Consider the following 21,299-nt stretch of genomic DNA (forward strand, 5'->3'; position numbering starts at 1 on the left):
TGCCACTACCATCACCATCAGCATCACCATTACCATCACTACCATTACCACTGCCATCACCATCATTACCACCATCATCACTACCAACACCATCACCATCATCACGACCATCACCATCATCACTGCTACCATCACCATCACCACCGTCACCATCATCACGATCACTGCCATCATTATCACCAACACACTAACATCATCACTATGGTCACCACCACCATCAGTAACATTAATTCTTACCTTGATGATCACAGTGTCTTCCAAACTAGCCTCTCTGCTTCTAGCTTCTCATTCTCTCCAATCTTTCCTCTGTTTTTTTTTTGACAGATTAATTATCCTACATCAAAGCTAGATTCATATCACTTGCTTGTTTAAAAGCCGAAGTTTTCTTTTTCTTTTTTTTTTTTAAACTGAGAAAGAGTCTTGCTATGTCGCCCAGGCTGGAGTGCAGTGACATGATCTTGGTTCACTGTAACCTCTGCCTCCCGGTTTCAAGTGATTCTCTTGCCTCAGCCTCCAGAGTAGCTGGGATCACAGATGGATGCCACCATGCCGGGCTTACTTTTGTATTTTTGATAGATACAGGGTTTCACCATGTTGGCCAGGCTGATCTTGAACTCCTGATCTCAAGTGAATTTCCAAGGACCCTCTTCATTGTGCTTTATCCACCTACAGAGGGCCCCACCTCCCGGCAGACCATTGATACCGGGGGCTTACTGCAGCTGAACCCATGGCATGCTCTTTGCAGCACTTGACTGGACCTTCTGTCTGATCCGTCAATGGTCTACTGGATGAATGACTGCCTCCCCACCTCACACCCTCTCAGTTCTCACTAACCTTCCTGCCGCTAATGGCTCCTGACCACCGCTGCCCTGACAGCCCTCACCTGGCTGATGGTGCTCATGGCTCGCATGTAGCTCTCATTCCTGGAGCGGAACTTTGGTGATGTGAGCAAGCCTGCAGGGTCGAGGCTGTCCAGGCTCCGGTTGATGGAGACTTCACTCACTGCCCTCAGGTAACTATGACTCCGGATCTGGAGTTTGGGTGAGTGTTCATTGGAGATTCTGGAAGGGAGCAATGGAAGAGGTGCATTAGTCACATTCCAAAATGAAGAAAGCAATAAGATGTGGCACTATTGTTATTTATGTAGCACCCTAAATACTGGGAGTAATGACATAGATGCCCTTCTATGATTACTAAACTCCCCCACAGTGTCTCAGAAGTCAGAGCTTTTGATAGGAAATCATCAAGATCTGATGACATTAGAGAGCAATTAACATTCTCCTCAACCATGAACTAACTGCCTCATTCACATTTTCCTAGCCATCCTAGGAAGCAGATAATAAGCAGCAATTATCCTGCTCTGGAATTCTGACTTGTGTAATTTGTAAAGCTTTTCTTTGTACCTATTTCTTTCCTGTGGCCATCTTTTTGTTTTTGGACTGTTTGGTAACAGTAAGTGGGTATATACCTATATCTATATTTTTATCTATCAATTTATCTTCCTTCTTTCCTCCCTTCCTTCCTTCCTTCTGTCCTTCCTTCCTTCCTTCCTTCCATCTTTAACTCTCTAATATAGTTGAAATTGAACTTCTTGAACAGAACTTACACCTTAGCCACTAAAAAGGCATACGTCTCAATCTTTATATGTAAAGACAAGTCACTACACACTTTGTACTCTTTGGATTTATTCTAGGATGCATTGTAAAATTATAAAAGTAGAAAATACTAAATGCAAATAGCCAAGCTATACAGATGTTCACAAAGTAGAAGGTGGGTCCCCCTGTCTCCCCTTGTTCCTGTCTGTAGAATTCCATACCCTTAAAAGAACTACTCATAGCAGTTTGGGGTATATTCTTCCTCAGTCTTTCTATTCATATATAATCAATTTAATGTTAGTTATTTTATTTTATTTTAATTTTTGAGACAGTCTCGCTCTGTCTTCCAGGCTGGAGTGCAGTGGCGTGATCTTGGCTCACTGCAGCCTCCGCCTCCTGGGTTCAAGCAGTTCTCGTGCCTCAGCCCCTGAATAGCTGAGACAACAGGCACACACCACCATGCCTGGCTAATTTTTGTACTTTTTGTAGAGATGGAGTTTTGCTATGTTGGCCAGGCTGGTCTTGAACTCCTGGCCTCAAGTGACCTGCCTGCCTCGGCCTCCCAAAGTGTTGGGATTAAAGGCATGAGCCACTGTGCCTGGCCAATGTTAGTTATTTTTAAAGTTTGTTTTCACATGGTATTAGTGCAATTTTTCTTTCTTTATTAGATTTCTTTAATTTTGGCTGTAACATTGTTCCTAATTAAATAAATTAAAGTTGATAGGGAAAAATATGTATGCCCCCACAGCTGCTATTATTTATGATCCTAGCCAGTGAAATTAGAAAATTTTTAAAAATAAGTAATATAAACATTGTAAAGAGATAAGTTTTGAGTATTTATAGATTATGTAATCAATTATCTGTAAATTAAGAGAAAATCAAATGAAACACCATGAGAACTTTTAAGGGAAATCCTCAAGGTAGCTAGATACAAGGTAACAATACATAAATTAACAGTTTTCCATGTAACATCAAATTAAATTTTAATGAAAAAAATTCTCTTTAAAATTGCAAAACATAAAATACACAGAAATTACAAAAAAGAAACACATCAGAATTTTATGAAGAAAATAATAAAATTTATGGAAGGCAATAAGTAAGTGCTAAATTAATGCAAAAAACCCCCACAACAATTTTACTGTAAAAAAACTTAAATTTTCCCTAAATTTATCTATAAATTTAATGTAATTGCGACAAAAATCTCCATATAAATTTTACCTTTTTTCTATTTTTGAGACAGAGTCTCACTCTGTCGCCCAGGCTGAGTGCAGTGGTGTGATCTCGGCTCACTGCAACCTTCACCTCCTGGGTTCAAGTGATTCTCCTGCCTCAGCTTCCCGAGTAGCTGGGATGACACACGCATGCCACCACGGCTGGCTGATTTTTGTATTTTTAGTAGAGATGGGGTTTCACCATGTTGGCCCAGCTGGTCTCAAACTCCTGACCTCCAGTGATCCACCCACCTTGGCCTCCCAAAGTGTTGGGATTACAGGCATAAGCCACTGCCCCATAAATCTCCACAGAAATTTTATTCAAATGTAACAAACTCATTTGAAAGTTTATATGAGGTTCAGAGCAGCATTATTCATAACAGACAAAAGGCGGAAGCAACCCAAATGTCTATCTAACGCTGAGTAGATGAAATGTGGTAAATGAACTATTTGGCTAAAAAAAGGAATGAAGTATTGATACATGCTACAATACAGATGAACTTTGAGAACATCATGCTAACTGAAAGAAGCCTCATATTACAAAAGACCACATGTTACTTGATTCTACTTACATAAAATGTCCAGAATAGGCAAATTGCTAAAGATAGAAAGTAGATGAGTGGTTGACTAGAGCTGGGTGGGGAAAGCATGGGAAGATGGTAGCATTAGGAAGTGATATCTAAAGGGTATGGAGTTTCTCTTTGCAGTGATAAAACAGTTCTAAAATTATAGTGTTGGTTGCACAACTCTGAATATATGAAAATCATTAAACTGTACACTTGAAAAGGGTGAATTATATGTTATGTGTATTATATTTCAACAAAGCTGTTGTAAAAAATTACGTGAGTCCTCAAAATAATCAGATTTCCTTAAGGAGTTTAGAGGGTAGACTAAACTGGGCAATACTAGAGAAAGAAGGCCAGTCAAGGTGGTTGCAATGTTGCTATAATCTAAACAAGGGAAAAGGGCTCAGTTAAGTATTAGTGGTAGTAGAGAAGAAGAGATAGATTTGAGAATCCACATGAAAATTAAACGTGGATGATGAGTAAGGAGGTCTAAAGGTTCTAAGAACAGCCAGAAAATAAAAATAAATAAAAAACAAGGGGAGGAATGCCCTTTATGTGATCTCAGCTATATTTTATATTTTATTTTTATTTAATTTTTTGAGATGGAGTCTTGCTTTATTGCCCAGGCTGGAGTGCAGTGGTGTGATCTCGGCTCACTGCAATCTCCGCCTCTTGGGTTCAAGCGATTCTCCTGCTTCAGCCTCCAGAGCAGCTGGGATTACAGGAACATGCCACCAAGCCCAGCTAATTTTCGTATTTTTGTAGAGAAGGGGTTTCACCATGTTAGCCAGGCTGGTCTCAAACTCCTGACCTCAAGTGATCTGCCCACCTTGGCCTCCCCAAGTGCTGGGATTACAGGAGTGCGCCACCATGCCTGGCCTCAGCTATACTTTATAGCTGCAATGATGAAAAAGGGTAGTGTTAGTAAAGGAACTCATAAATCAGTAGAATAAAATAAGGACTCCAGAAACGAACTAAATATGTGTTTGAATATAATATATTGCAAACGTGGCAGTTGGAATAGGCAAGGAAAAGATCAAGTATTTAATAATGGAGTTAGACCTTTTTTGCATCCACTTGGGGAAAAATGAATTCCTGCTAAGCATATAGATGAAAAATAATATTTTAAAAACTTAAAGTTCTCCAATACAGTATAGATTATATTTTATAATCTCAATTTCCATACTTAAACAATTTAAAGAGAAATTTATCAACGTTTTATGAATAAAAAAACCTATAAAGCCTTATGAAAGGCAATAAAAAGGCCTAAAGAAATGCAAAGGAATATGGTAGAGAAAGACTTTAGAAGCATCGTGGTAAACTTAGACGCCATAAAGAGAAAGGTTAATGAATGGAAGTACATAAAAATTTAAAACTTTTGTTCAGCCAAAGATCCTGTCAACAATGTTAAGAAAAATAGTGATTGAGTATAAGAACATATTTGCAGCACTAAGCAGCAAAAAGGGTTCACATGCATAATATTTAAATTATGAATAATGGCGTGAACCTGGGAGGTGGAGCTTGCAGTGAGCCAAGATTGCGCCACTGCACTCCAGCCTGGGTGACAGAGCGTGACTCCGTCTCAAAAAAAAAAAAAAAAATTTATGAATAAAAAATAATGCAACCAACACAATAAAAAATGGTCAAACCCTATAAAGAGGGAATCATAAGAAAATAAATATATAAATTCACAGGAAAGTAACTTTATGTATCACCAAGCATATGACAAAATGCTCGATCTCACTAGTAATTAGAGAAATGTGGATTTTAAAAAACATACATTTACACATTACATTCATGTACATCCAACTCGATGTCCTCAAATTGTAAAGATATTCCCTATATTCTAAGTGTCCTCTTAGTAGCAATGTATACAATTGCATCTATTCTTAACGCTTGTATGGAATTACTTATATATAACAGCCAAAAACCATTTTTTTTATTATTATACTTTAAGTTTTAGGATACATGTGCACAATGTGCAGGTTTGTTACATGTGTATACATGTGCCATGTTGGTGTGCTGCACCCATTAACTCATCATTTAGCATTAGGTATATCTCCTAATGCTATCCCTCCCCCCTCCCCCTACCCCATAACAGTCCCCGGAGTGTGATGTTCCCCTTCCTGTGTCCATGTGTTCTCATTGTTCAATTCCCACCTATGAGTGAGAACATGTGGTGTTTGGATTTTTGTCCTTGTGATAGTTTACTGAGAATGATGATTTCCAGTTTCATCCATGTCCCTACAAAGGACATGAACTCATCATTTTTTATGGCTGCACCGTATTCCATGGTGTATATGTGCCACATTTTCTTAATCCAGTCTATCATTGTTGGACATTTGGGTTGGTTCCAAGTCTTTTCTATTGTGAATAGTGCTGCAATAAACATACGTGTGCATGTGTCTTTATAGCAGCATGATTTATAGTCCTTTGGATATATACCCAGTAACGGGATGGCTGGGTCAAATGGTATTTCTAGTTCTAGATCCCTGAGGAATCGCCACACTGACTTCCACAGTGGTTGAACTAGTTTACAGTCCCACCAACAGTGTAAAAGTATTCCTATTTCTCCACATCCTCTCCAGCACCTGTTGTTTCCTGACTTTTTAATGATGGCCATTCTAACCGGTGTGAGATGGTATCTCATTGTGGTTTTGATGTGCGTTTCTCTGATGGCCAGTGATGATGAGCATTTTTTCATGTGAAAAACCATTCTTAATAATACTAAACCCTGAGAATGTGATAAGCAACCACTTTTTGCAGCTGCACTGAAGGAGAAACCAAATTAAGACAGATCTAGAATATAACATCAAAAGTAAATCTCTTATTGCATTTTACTGTTACAAAAGATAAACTCGGCTGGGTGCAGTGTGGCTGACACCTGTAATCCTAGCACTTTGGGAGGCCTACGTGGAAGGAATGCTTGAGCCCAGACCAGCCTGGGCAACATAGTGAGGCCCTGTCTGTATTTTTTAATATAAAAAAGTAAAAGAAAAAAAATTATTCTAGAAATGTGCCCTATGGATCCTTCAAGTAGTGGTCAAACATGAAAATAGTTTGCCAGGTCAAGGTAGTATCTTCCACGTGTTATGTGCTATTATGGTGATTCCTACTGCATCGCTTTATAATACCAATGCCAAAAATTTCAACCAACAAACAAACTGAAAAATTCATTTTCCTTTTGAGATCTTTTTTTAGAAAAAGAGAGCCGTAGCTGGAAGCATTTATAACCTAAAGTTCACTTCTCGAACTTAGAACTTGCGCGTTAGATGACAAATGTGTTTCTTTGGCTATTTTGCAACCTGACCCAGAGCAATGATATTGCCAACATAAATGATGATGCTATTCCAAATGTTATCAGGGCAGTGACTGGAGTGGCTGTTTCATAAATGGTGTATATTCAGAGAAGAAGTGAAAGTCCGGCGTTTTGAAAAATGAGTGTCGCTGGCTGAATGGGGAAATGAGGCATCATTGCAACAATCATTCACTCTGTGCCACTCATTATGAAATAAGGCACAATTCCCAAATTTCAAAGTGAAACATCATTCAGAAGGAATTGAATAGTTCTTCTTTGGTGAGTCATTCCTGATAAAACAATACATACATTAATAACACAAAATATAAGGAAATGAACTATTTTATCTTGTCCACTTACAGAACAGAGCCCTCCGCTATCAATATAAAGGTAACTATATGCCCATGTGCTCCGGATGCAGAAACGCTCATTAAAGAAACACCAAAATAGTGCATCGATGACTTTATCTTTACCTCAAAAGAAAGTTGATCTGCTCAGAAGAGAGTGTGCATATTCAGAAACATTAACTCTCTCATGTTAGATTAATTATTTTCAATGTTGGTCTAACGAAATGACACTCTTCTTTTTCCACCCTTCTCCCTAAATTACTTATGCTTAACTTTTCCTAGCTTATCAGAACTAAAGGGAGATTTTGATTTTGTTGGGCTGGTAGGTTCCATTCATTATCATGACTTTAAAGTACAACCAATGATGGGAAGTTCTTAAGTGACAGTGAGCCAACCACACAAACAAGCTTGACCCTTTGTATCTGGAAGGCTGCCATTGCAAAGAAGAGCATGTGCAGTAATCATCAGACCACAAAGTTTTAAACCAATGTGTCAAAAGACAAAATGACTAACTTTGTAACATATTACTGAAAATAACTTCAGATGGCTGGGATGCTTTTTCCCCCAAAGAAGGAAATGCTTCCAGGTCACGGAGTCTAATGGGAGAAACTTTGGAGGTGATGGACCATCTTATGGAGCCATCTGCACCCTAAGTTTGTTCATTTTCATGTTGTCTTCTCTCTGACTTACAAAAGTATCGGAATATAAGACTCTTCCACGGGACCCAGAGGAAACATTTTATGGCCTCAGGAGGTTAATCTAACTTCATTGTATTTCAAAAATGAAAGTATTTGGCCTTGGTCATGACACTTTTATCAAATCATACTCATAAACATTAATGGCTTAAACTGAGAGACTTTGATCCCTTGGGCTTTGGTGTGGAAAATGGTACTTAGTAGGTGACAGTTCTCTGTTGAACTAGTTTCAGGGAATTAAACACAGGGCATTTTGCTAGTCAACCTGCTTTGGTAAAACGAAGTCTTTCTTTTCAGTAACCTTACCTATAATGGTTTTATAAACAGTATAGAAGTGTAACTTTCATTAAAGTTGTTTATTTTTGTAGTTGCCTCTTATTTCTACTTTATAATAATACCTGACATTTGTTACCATTTTCCAATGCCTGGCTACCGTTAATACTACCTTACAGATAAAGAAACCATGACTTTGGGAGATCACATAGTGTTGAAGGTAATTCCAATGGAAACTTGGCCTTTTAACTCCACATTCCTGTTCTGTCTTCTCCTTCTCCTTCTCCTCCTCTTCCTCCTCCTTCTTTTTTTTTTTTTTGACAGAGTCTCACTCTGTTGCCCAGGCTGGAGTGCAGTGGTGCAATCTCAGCTCACTGCAACCTCTGCTTCCTGGGTTAAAGTGATTCTCCTGCCTCAGCTTCCCAAGTAGCTGGGATTACAGGCGGGTGCCACCATACCCAGCTAATTTTTTGTATTTCTAGTAGAGAGGGGGTTTCACCATTTTGGTCAGGCTGGTCTTGAACTCATGACCTCAAGTGATCTGCCTGCCTTGGCCTCCCAAATTGCTGGGATTACAGGGGTGAGCCACCGCACCTGGCCAACATCTCCTATTTCTTGGAGATTCCAGCCTGGATTCTCATTTGGGTTCCTCTTCCTCTAACTTGCCCTTACATGCTTTTATTCCCTAATACTTTATAATTGTTTATATTCTGTTTTTATTGTACATTCTGTTTATGGACAATCTCATCTCCTCAATGGCTTCTATTACCAACTTTATGCTAATCACTCCCAAATCTATTTGTAGTCTAGAGATCTCCTGAACTTCAAAACTGAAGTTTTAAGTAACTACTGTACATTTCTATCCAGATGTTCCACAAGTACCAAAAAATTGTCATGAGCCCCAAATGAACACATACCTTTCTCCTCAAATTTTCTTATTTTTTTTAATCCACACTGAGATGAATGGCACTGAAATCTACCCAGTCAACCAAACTAGAAATCCAGAAATTCATCCTGTCTCTTTTTCTTAACTGTCCAAATCCAGCTGATCATCATATTTTCTTGTTTCTACTTCCTATATACATTTAAATACAGTTTCTTCTCTCTCTTTCCTTATTTCCAACTTTTTGGATTTGGGGTTACATGTGCAGGTTTACTACATGAATATACTGTGTGTGATACTGAGGTTTTGGGGTACGATTGATCTCATCACTCAGGTAGTGAGCACAGTACCCAACAGTTAGTCTTTTGACTCTTGTCCCCCTCCCTCTATCCCCTCTCTAATAGTCCCCAGAATCTGTTGTTGCCATCTTTATGTCTGCATGTACCCATCTTTATGTCTGCGTGTACCCACTGTTTAGCTCCCATTTATAAGTGAGAACATGTGGCATTTGGTTTTTGGTTCCTGTGTTAATTTGCTTCGGATAATGGCTTCCAGCTGCATCCATGTTGCTGTGAAGGGCATGGTTTCATTGTTTGTTATGGCTGTGTAGTATTCCATGGTGTGTATGCACCATATTTCTTTATCCAGTCCACTGCTGATGGCCACCTAGATTGATTCCATGTCTTTGCTATTGTGAACAGTGCTGCAATAAACATACATGTGCGTGTGTCCTTTTGGTAGAAGGATTTATTTTCCTTTGGATATCTATCTGGTAGTAGGATTGCTGGGTCGAATGGTAGTTCCATATTCAGTTCTTGCTTCTCTCTCCTTCAGCACTTCTTGCTCTACTGCTTCCTCAGTCCAGGCTTCACCTTGATCCTCCTAACCATGCTCCTATCACGAGTCCTGTACCCTTGAATGTATCTCTCTTGTCCTGCTAGTTACTTCGACACTCTCTTACGTAGGCTCCTTGGGTGAATCCTCTTAACCACAGGAAAAACTCTAAACTGTTTACCCGATTTTCCAGTCTCCTCGTTTGCTATTTCCCCACGTGATCATGCATGCCCTCACAAGCTTCATCTTTGCACACGCTGTTTCTATGGCTTGGGATGCCCTCCTTCCTCCGCTTTCCACCCACCAAACTCTTCAACTCATTTCAGCAGGTCACTGGGTGTTAGAACATCTATTTAGGTCATTTTCCTTCAGAAGGCCTCCTTTGTTCTTCCTAGACTAAAGTCCTCCATCCGTACCCCTATAGTACCCCTGTTATACTTCTCTGTTACACACTTTTCCCATTGTTGTAATTATTAATATTTGGTTACATGTTTGTGTACTCTTCAGATTTTTGAGCTCTTAGAAGCAGAATCAATATCTCATTCATTTTTGTTACACAGTGGTACACTGGCACTTAAATGTCTTACTTTAATTACCACTAATAACCCCTAACACTTGAGTGCTTTCTTTATGCCAGGCATTGTCTTTAAATCATCTCATGAAATGAATGAGTAAATAAATAAATGAGGAGGGTAACTCAGTTGATCATTATTCTAGACCTAAAATAGTTTGCTGTAAAAAATTTTTCTTTTTCTTTCTTTTTTCTTTTTGAGTCAGGGTCTCACTCTGTTGCCCAGGCTAGAGTGCAATGGTGCAATCACAGCTCACTGAGGCCTCGAACTCCTGGGCTCAGGCAATCCTCCCATTTCAGTCTCCCGAGTAGCTGGGGCCACAGGTGTGTGTCACTACACCTGGCTAATTAAAAATTTTTTTTGTAGAGACAGGGTATTGTTATGTTGCCCCGGCTGGTCTCAAACTCCTGGTCCCAAGTGATCCTCCTGTGCCCTGACAAAAATTTTTTTTTTTGAGACGGAGTCTCACTCTGTCACCCAGGCTGGAGTGCGGTGGCACGATCTTGTGTCACTGCAACCTCTGCCTCCCGGGTTCAAGTGATTCTTCTGCCTTAGCCTCTTGAGTAGCTGGGACTACAGGTGTGTGCCACCAGGCCTGGATAATTTTTGTATTTTTAGTAGAGACAGGGTTTCACCATATTGGCCAGGCTGGTCTCAAACTCCTGACCTCGTGATCTGTCTGCCTTGGCCTCCCAAAGTGCTGGGATTACAGGTGTGAGCCACTGTGCCTGGACTTCTTTTTTTTTTTTTTTAAATGAGATGGAGTCTTACTCTGTCACCCAGGCTGGAGTGCAGTGGTGCGATCTCGGCTCACTGCAACCTCTGCTGCCCAGGTTCAAGTGATTCTCCTACCTCAGCCTCCCAAGTAGCTGGGATTACAAGCATGTACCACCACACCCAGCTAATTTTTGTATTTTTAGTGGAGACAGGTTTCAGCATGTTGGCCAGGCTGGTCTCAAACTCCTGACTTCAAGTAATCTGCCTGTCTTGGCCTCCCAAAGGGTTGAGATTACAGGTGTGAGCCACCACGGCTGGCTCATAAAGTTTTATTGTGATATAATTTGTGTACAGTACCATAAAAGTCACCCTTTTAAAGAGTGTACTTCAGTGATTTTTAGTATATTCATAGAATTATGTAATCATAATTACTACTGAATTTTAGAATATTTTCATCATCCCCCCTCCAATCTTATGCCCATTATAGTCACTCTCCATTCTTCCCTAGCCCAAATACCTCATCTACCCCTTATCTCTATGCCTTTGCCTGTTCTGGACACTTCATGTACACGTAATCATACAATCCGTGGCCTTTGGTATCTGTCTTCTTTAACTTAGCATGATATTTTCTTCCCTCCCTCCCTCCCTCTCTCCCTCCCTTCCTTCCTTCTCTCTTTCTTTCTTCTCTTTCTCTCTCTCCACTCTCCACTCTCTCTCTCTCTCTCTCCCCTCTCCACTCTCTCTCTCTCTCTCTCCCTCTCCCCCCTACCCCCCCCCCTTTCTTTTTTGAGATGGGTTCTCACTCTGCTGCCCAGGCTGGAGTGCAGTGGCATGATCACAGCTCACTGCAGCTTCCAACTCCTGGGCTTAAACAATCCTCCTGCCTCAGCTCCCATGTAGTTGGGACTACATGTAGGTGCAAGCCACTGCACCCAGCCCTAGCATGATGTTTTCAAGGTTCATCCATGTTGTAGCATTTATCAGTACTTCATTCCTTTGTATAGCTGAATAATATTGCATAATATTGAATATGGTATGAATATATGCCAAAATCTGTCCATTCATCAGTTGATGGACAGTTGGCTTGTCTCTGTTTTTTTGGCTATTATGAATAATGCTGTAATAAACAATCATGTAAAAGTTTTTGCGTCAGCATATAAAAATTTTATAGGAAAACATTTGAGATAAATGAACAAGAAACTTTACATAGGGGGGTGGGACTTCTGGAATAACAGAGAGGAATTAGGTTAACATATTGGCAAAACTATTAAAATCAACCATTCCTGAACTAAGTAACCAAAGGCAGAGAACAAACAAGCTCATTTATCCAAGAAAAACTGCTGATTTTAGATGAAAACAATGGGGTCTTTGGAGATTTAACTTGGGGGTAGGCCCATTGCCCTGCTCCCCGGCGCTGGCATGCTAGCTGTGAATAGATGGCAGCCTCGCAGCCAACAGAGGGGATGCACGCTTTTGGAGCTCTGTTGAAACCACCATCTCCAGTGAACAGTTAATATTTTTACTGGTCTCACAGCTTCCCTCGAAAGCCTGGATCCCAGGGCATTGGAACTATTTGATCTGATTGGAAGCTCTGTTCTGTGGAAAAGCCCTATCCCCAGGCTGTTATTGAACACAACAAAGAACTTGGCTCAAAATTTCAAAGAAAGACCTAGGGAACTTGAAAAGTTCTGATATATTGCTGAGAATCTAGAAGACTTTGTGCATGTTACAGGGATGTGTGCATGCTGAGGAAAGACCTGGGAAAGGAAAGGGGCTCCATCGCTCACCTGTGGCTGACCTTGAGATCCTGTACAAGAAGGAAGTAAATGCTAAGGCTGATTTGTAAGCTGCCTGAAATTTGGAAGTATGCCTTCACATACAGTTTCCCTTAGCAAAGGTGGAAGTCTTGTTGGCTTAAGGTATTTAAGGACATATTCTGACCAATCATTGGCTGATCACTAAACTATACGCTGATTTCACAGTGAACCCAAGGAAGCCAGGCTTAAAAATACAGTTGTCCTTGGGAATCTGTGGGGGATTGGTTCCAGGACTCCCTGCAAATACCAAAACCTGGAGACGCTCAAGTCCCTTATGTAAATGGTATAGTATTTGCAAATAACCTATGCATATCCTCCCATCTATTTTATTTATTTTTGAGACAGGGCCTCACTCCCATCATCTAAGCTAGAGTGCAGTGGCATGATCACGGCTCACTGCAGCCTTAACTTCCCAGGCTCAGGCGATTCTCTCATCTCAGCCTCCTGAGTAGGTGGAACTACAGGCACATGCCACCATACCCTGCTAATTTTTTTGTATTTTTAGTAGAGATGAGGTTCCACCATGTTGTCCAGGCTGGTCTTGAACTCTTGGGTCCAAGCAATCTGCCTGCCTCTGCCTCCCAAAGTGCTGAAATTACAGGCATGAGCCACCGTACTCAGCCTCCTATTTTAAATAATCTCTAGATTACTTATAATACTGAATACAGTTGACCCTTGAACAACACAGGTTTGAACTGTACGGGTCCACTTGAGCACTGGTTTTCTTCAATAAACGTACTGGAATTTTTTTTTGAAGATTTGCAACAATTTGAAAAAAGTTGCAGACAAACTGTGGCCTAGAAATATTTTAAAAATTAAAAAAGAATTAGGTATATCACGAATGCATAAAGTATATGTAGACGCTAGTTTATTTTATAACTTACTACCATAAAATATGTACAACTATATTATAAAAGAGGGGTGGGGGGTGGCTCACACCTGTAATCCTAGCACTCTGGGAGGCTGAGGCGGGCGGATTGCCTGAGTTCAGGAGTTTGAGACCAGCCTGGGCAACATGGTGAAACCTGTCTCTACTAAAAAAAAAAAAAAAAAAAAAAAAATTAGCCGGGCGTGGCAGTGTGCGCCTGTAGTCCCAGCTACTTGGGAGGCTGAGGCAGGAGAATTGCTTGAACCCGGGGGGCAGAGGTTGCAGTGAGCCAAGATCGTGCCTCTGCATTCCAGCCTGGTGGCAGAGCAAGACTCCATCTCAAAAAAGAAACAAAACATATATATATATATGTATTATAAAAAATTAAAGTTTATTAAAACATATGCACAAGAAAATTTATAGACCATGCATGGCACCATTTGCAGTGGAGAGAAACGTAGGCAAATGTAAAGATGCAGTATTAAATTATAACTGCTATAATTCATTGTAGTTCATATCATACTACTATAATAATATTGATTTGAACTAGATTAAGATAAGATACATATTGTAATCTCTGGAGTAACCATTATGAAAATAATTTTAAAATATTTAGTAAAGAAAACCAAAGGATTTTTTCACTAGAAAAAATATATATAACACAAAAGAAAGCAATAATGGAGGAACAGAGGCAACAAAGAGACACAGACATATAGAAAACAAATAACAAAATGGCAAATCTAAATCCTACCATAGAAATATTACACGCAAATGGATTAAACTTCCCAATCAAAAGGCAGAGATTGTCAGACTGGATAAAAAACAGAATCCAACTCTATGCAGTCTGTCAGAGTCTTTCAATTCAAAGACACAACTAGGTTGAAAGTAAAAGGCTTGCAAAAATATAGCATGCAAAAAAAAACAAACAACAACAACAACAACAAAAAAAAAACAAAAAACCCCAAAAAGAACTGGAGAGGCTATACTAATTTCAGACCAAATATACTTTAGGACAAAAAACAAAGTTAATAAAGACACAAGCGGCATCTTATAACAGCAAAAGTCTTAGTACATCAGGAAAAATGTTACAATTATAAACATATGCACCTAACAATAGAGTCCCAAAATACATGAAGCACAAACTGACAGAATTGAAGGTATAAATGAGTAATTCAACAATAGTAGTTAGACACTTCAATACTTGACTCTCAGTAAGGATAACACAATTAGACAAAATCAACAAGGAAACCGAAGACCTTGGCAACACGATCAACCAAACAGAACTAACAGATATCTATAGAACACTCCACCAGACAAAACCAGAATACATGCTATTTTCAAGTGCACTGAACTATCTCTAGAATAGACCACATAATAGGTCTACATAAAGCAAGCCTGAATACATTTTAGAAGATTGAAAGTAGACAAAGTATGTTCAGTAATTACAATAGAAATGAATTGGAAATTAGTAACAAAAGGAAATTTTGGAACCACACAATAATTTAGAAATTACACTAAAATTTTTTTTTTTTTTTTTTTTTTTTTTTTTTTTAGACAGAGTCTTGCTCTGTCACCCAGGCTGGAGTGCAGTGGCACAATCTCGGCGCACTGCAAGCTTCACCTCCTGGGTTCACGCTATTCTCCTGCCTCAGCCTCCCGAGTAGCTGGGACTACAGGTGCCCGCCACCTCGCCTGGCTAATTTTTTGTATTTTTAGTAGAGACGTGTTAGCCAGGATGGTCTCGATCTCCTGACCTCGTGATCTGCCCACCTTGGCCTCCCAAAGTGCTGGGATTACAGGCGTGAGCCACCGCGCCCAGCCTACACCACACATTTTTAAAAACTGTAGGTCAAAGAAAAAGTTGCAAGGGAAATTACAAAGTGTTTTAAACTAAATAACAATAGAAACCCAACATATGAAAACTTACAGGATGCAGTTAAAAGAGTAGTTACAGGAAAATTAATAACTTTAAATATCTATGTTAGAAAAAAGAAATTATCTCAAATTAATAATCTAAACTTTCACCTTAATAGTCTTGAAAAAGAGCAATTTAAATCCAGTGCAAGCAGACTGAAGCATATAATAGGTATTATAGTGGAAATAAATGAAATGGAAAACAAAAGAAAAACAAATTAGTTGTTTTTGAACAAAAGTAGGCTCCTTAAAAAAATCAATACTTTAGCAAGATTTAACAAGAAAAAAGAGAAACAAATGATCAAAATTAGAAAAAAGGAGAGGAAACATTATGACTGACGTCAGAAAGTAAAAAGATTAAAAGAGAATACTGAAGTCAGCAACTGAGACGAAATAGAAAAAAATTCTAAAAAAACCCCCAAATTACCAAAACTGCCTCAAGAAGAAATAACAAATCTGAATAGATCTCCAACAGGTAAATAAATTTAATTTTTAAATAAAAATCTTTCCATAAATAATAGTTCAGGCTCAGATCCTGTCACTGGTGGATTATGACAAACATTTAAAGAGGTAATGTCAATAGTCCACCAACCCTTCCAGAAAATAGAGGGAGAATAAATATTTCCAAACTCAATCCATGAGAGTAGTATCACTCTGAGATCAAAGCCAAAGATACTGCAAGGAGGCTGGACATGGTGGCTCACGCCTGTAATCCTAGCACTTTGGGAGGCCGAGGCAGGCAGATCATGAGGTCATGAGTTCAAGACCAGCCTGGCCAAAATGGCAAAACCCCATCTCTACTAAAAATACAAAAATTAGCCTGGTGTGGTGGCATGTGCCTGTAGTCCCAGCTACTCAGGAGGCTTGAGGCAGGAGAATCGCTTGAACCTGGGAGGCAGACATTGCAGTGAGCCAAGACCGTGCCATTGCACTCCAGCTTGGGTGATAGAGCAAGACTCCATCTCAAAATAAATAAATAAATAGTGCAAGGAAAGGAAACTACCTACTAATAGCCCTCATTAATATATACCCAAAAATTCCCAACAAAACAATAGCAAATGGAATCCCACAAAATACAAAAAGGATTACACATGATGACCAAGTCCGACATACTTCAGGAATGCAAGGTTGGTTTAGTATCTGAAAATCAATTAATCTAAAAAACCATATTAATGAAACAAAGGACTAAACCCACAAGATCATCTCACATAGTAGATAATGCATTTGATTAAATCCAACAGCTATTAACGATAAAGACTGAATAAACTTGAAATAGCAGAAAACTTTTTTAATCTCACAAAGGGCATCTACTAAAGACCAGCAGGGAATATCACACTTAATGGTGGAAGACTGAAGGCTTTTTCTATAAGACTGAGAGAGGGTGGGCACAGTGGCTCTTGCCTGTAATCCCAGCACTTTGGGAGGCCAAGGAGGGTGGATCATGAGGTCAGAAATTCAAGACCGGCCTGGTCAAGATGGTGAAACCCCGTCTCTACTAAAAATACAAAAAAATTAGCCAGGTGTGGTGGTGGGTACCTGTAATCCTAGCTACTCAGAAGGCTGAGGCAGAGAATTGCTTGAACCAGGGCGGCGGAGGTTGAAGTGAGCCAAGATTGCACTCCAGCCTGGGTGACAGAGCGAGACTCTATCTCAAGAAAAAAAAAAAAAGACTGAGAGCAAGGCGAGGATAACTATTCTTGTCACTTCATTTCAGCATCATTATTGGAGTTTCTAGCCAGTACAAACAGTCAAGAAACAGGAACAAAAATTTTACACAATACACAATGTATTCAAACCTGACCAATGAAATCTGGACACTGGACAATAAGTCTTGGCTTTGTCATTAACTATTTGAAAGACTGAAAAAAATGACTTTAAACTCTTGGGATTCCGTTTTCTAATCTGTAAAATGAGAGAGCTCAAAATTTGTATGAAGCTATAATAATGGGAGCTTCAGTTTACAGTAAATCTCTTGATGATATTGATCATTATTGGCCAAAATTATTTATAGACTATTTTTATTTACAGACTCAGGGTCTAACTCAAAGCCACTTTCTGTGTGAAGCGCTCCCTAATGCCTGCACTCCAAATGAGTCTCTTCTTTTTCTACCCTCTTATGGTTGCTTTCTTGCACATCTATTATAAGCTTAACATGGATTATATTGAAGTCAGTTCCGCATGTCCTTCTTAACCTGGAAATGTGAAATTCTCAAGGGCATGAATCACACATCCTCCATAACGTCCAGCATAAGCGTCATGCATAGTCGGATTAGTCATGCATATGACTCCTCCAGCATAAGCATCATGCATAGTAGGACTGCAGATGCCTGACTTTTCCTTCCTTTGTGCCAGATACTTGCATTGCCAGCCAGAGACCCTTTTCAAATTTTACATTTTTGCAACAACACGTTTTCCTTAAACATCAATTTTCCTGTTTCTTAGGAGTGTAACTTAATAAAGGGATCCATTTCAACAACCAATGTGCCCCATCTGAAGATCTCAGTTTATACACAGGGACAACTTCTAAAGTTTAAGATACAAATTAGAGGAACAAACTCCTATAGACCCCTTCTATATTCTTGTTCTTCCTCCATAAAGGTTTGACATGGGGCATAAATGTCATCATTATTTCTGGGAGACATTGCTATTGTGAAGAGCTGTAGACTTTGGTATCTCCTAGAAGCTCAGGGTTCAGGGTAGGGTGAAAGGGAGTCGAGAGAATAATATTGGGGATTCAGTTGATGCTGCAACTTATTATTTGCTCCATCTATATTGCTCTGCCAAAAAAACCAAAAAACAAAAAACAAAAAACAACCTGATTTGGTTGGGGATTTCTGAATGTTCAACTGGAGAAACTGTTCGAAAACCACAGGCTCACTATGTGCAAAGCCACATGCTAGAAGCTGGGATAACCCATTTTAGTTATCACGTTGGCTTTATCCAAAATGAAGGTGTTGTCCTTTCCATAATAATTCATCAGACGTAGAAATTATCAACGTAAAATGCAATTCTTTCAGCATGTCAAATATGTTTATCCATCATATTTAGACTCTTGTGGCACTTGGAACTTAAATGTTCTTTCCTCAATTATCAAGGCTATGCAACATTAGATTTAAAGCAATACAGAATGAACGCCGACTATGCACGATGCTTATGCTGGATGTTATGGAGGACATGTGATTCCTGCCCTTGAGAATTTCACATCTCCAGGTTAAGATGAACATGCAGAACTGACTTCAGTGTAATCCATGTTAAGCTTATAACAGATGTGCAAGCAAGCAACCATAAGAGAGTAGAAAAAGAAGAGACTAATTTGGAGTGCAGGCATTAGAGAGAGCTTCAGGCAGAAAGTGGCTTTGAGTTAGACCCTGAGTGGTAAGACTGTCACCAAGTAAAAGTGAGCCAGACATAGTCATTCCAGATCCAGGGAGCTGCAAGGGCAAAAGCCTGGAGGCAAAGGTATAGGCAGCAGCCGGGATGCCAGACACTCAGGATGCCGGTGTATCCAAAGCTAAGCCTTTTCTGGTCAGAGGCCTATTGAAGTGTGGTGTAATGCTCTGCTGGTCAGTTTCTTCATCAAAACGTGGGCTTCCCGAGGGCAGTGACCACAGCTGGCATCATGGGAATACATCATTGTAATCCCCAATGTCAGCACAGTGTCCGACATGTATTAGGCCTCCTTATATGTTTGTTATGTAAGTGTGTGTGGGGCAGGGGTGGTAGGTAGGGTGTGAAGCCTGGCCAAGACATTGTGACAAGAGGCCCAGTGGGACTGTGATGAGGGCCTGGAGAAAATCAGGGAACTGTGGAAGGAAGACAGGAGGGGCGGCACAGGGCCAATCCAAGAAGAAGCAGTTGAGAAGACAGACCTGCCGAGCTCTGCTCCTGGGTGACAGGAGGCAAGTGGCGACACCTTTTACCTGATATCTAGAGTACAGTCAGGCCCAGGGGAATTAGTTTCTTTTTTTGGGAGCAGTAAGGAAATAATCTATCTTAATACTTCAATGTGCCTACAGAGTTTTATTGCCAGCTGGCTGGGGATACAGCAGGCAGTACAGAAAGAATTGTTTCCAAAGCATGCCAGGCAGGAGTTTTGGGCTACAGCCTGCATTCATGATCGCAGGAGGTCTGTGTGAGAACGCGGTGCATACACATGTGGGCAAATCACTGTCCAGAACTGAACAGCAACTAAAGCTAAGTGGGGCACCTCCTCCTTCTGGTCCAGGGCTGCCAGTTTGATAAAAATAATACTTATGCATTGCCTCAAAATAACTCCTGCAATTACCTTCACTTAATTTCCATTTGTGTAGGACCAAATTGATCACCAAATCAATTACAACAATCCAGAGAAAAATGTGATTTTCTGTGGGGGGTGGTTCCCTTTAGTATAAATAGTTTTACAGCGGGAAGTTTGTTCTGGTGGATTTGGCTCTTCAATTCGTTGAATATTGGTTCATCAGTCTGAGTTTTGGTTGGGTCCGTGGTACTGTGCAAGCCACAGCTTCCTCTTTAAAACAGAGCTAACAATATCCACCTTATGGAACTGTGTGAATTTACTGCATAATAAACATCTGTCTGTCTCTCTGTCTTTCTCGTGCTCCCCCTTCACTGTGGCAAAATACACATAATATAAAATGCACTGAATTCACCATTTTAAGGGTGCAGTTCAGTGGCATTAAGGATAGTCACATTTTTGTGCAATCACTGCCACTGTCCATCTCCAAAAGTTTTTTCTTATCCCAAACTGAAACTCTGTACCCATTAGACACTAACTCCCCATTTTCCTCCCTCCCACAGCCTCTGGCAACCAACATTCTACTTTCTGTATCTATGAATTTGGTCATTGTAGGCACCTCATATAAGTGGAATCATACAAAATTTGTGTTTTTGTGACTGTCTTATATTTCTCCTGGCATAATGTCTTCAAGGTCCATCACATTGTCTCATGTGACAGGATTTCCTTCCTTCAAGGCTGAATCATACTCTATTGAATGTGATTTGGTTTATCCATTCAGCCATAGATGAACACTTGGGTTGCTTCTACATTTTGGTTATTGTGAATAATGCTGTGATGAGTATGAGTGTATCTGTTTCAGTCCCTGCTTTCTTTTCTTTTTTTTTTTTTTTTTAAGACAGAGTCTCACTCTGTTGCCCAGGCTGGAGTGCAGTGGTATGATCTAGGCTCACTGCAACTTCTGTCTCCCAGGTTCAAGCTATTCTTCTGCTTCAGCCTCCTGAGTAGCTGGGAATATAGGCCTATGCCACCACGCAGGGCTAATTTTTGTATTTTTAGTAGAGACGGGGTTTCACCATGTTGGCTAGGCTGGTCTCAAACTCCTGACCTTGTGATCTGCCAGCCTTAGGCTCCCAAAGTGCTAGGATTACAGGCGTGAGCCACCATGCCCGGCCTCAGTCCCTGCTTTCAATTCTTTCAGGTGTATACCCAGAGTAGGAATCTCTCTTTAACAGGAGAACTTAATCTTTTCTATTTCATTTCTCAGTAATTTTGCTACCAACATTTGGGGACCAACATAATAAAAACAAACCATCATTTCCCCCACCCTGAGGAGGCACTTGGTTGATAATTCAGTGCCAGTTTTAAGGATGCTAAATAATATAGTAGTACTTCAGGGACGATTATGGCCATGGCTGAAAATAGAAAAATGATACTTCTATTAGTTGGCGAAAAACAGTAATAGAATTAAAACT

The 21,299-nt window shown here is 39.9% G+C and overlaps 1 protein-coding gene across 18 annotated transcripts in view; it reads right to left on the reverse strand.

Moving 5' to 3' along the window:
• Nucleotides 1-21,299, reverse strand: part of DLGAP1 (DLG associated protein 1) — a 529,488-nt gene that overhangs the window by 248,534 nt on the left and 259,655 nt on the right. For all 18 annotated transcript variants that reach the window (XM_055237226.2, XM_055237199.2, XM_055237250.2 and 15 more), the window contains one exon: nt 884-1,061. In XM_055237226.2, the coding sequence (XP_055093201.1) occupies nt 884-1,061 (178 nt within the window). The remainder of the gene's footprint in view (nt 1-883; nt 1,062-21,299) is intronic.

Source organism: Symphalangus syndactylus, chromosome 1 (assembly GCF_028878055.3).
Source record: "Symphalangus syndactylus isolate Jambi chromosome 1, NHGRI_mSymSyn1-v2.1_pri, whole genome shotgun sequence".
Classification (NCBI taxonomy): domain Eukaryota; kingdom Metazoa; phylum Chordata; class Mammalia; order Primates; family Hylobatidae; genus Symphalangus; species Symphalangus syndactylus.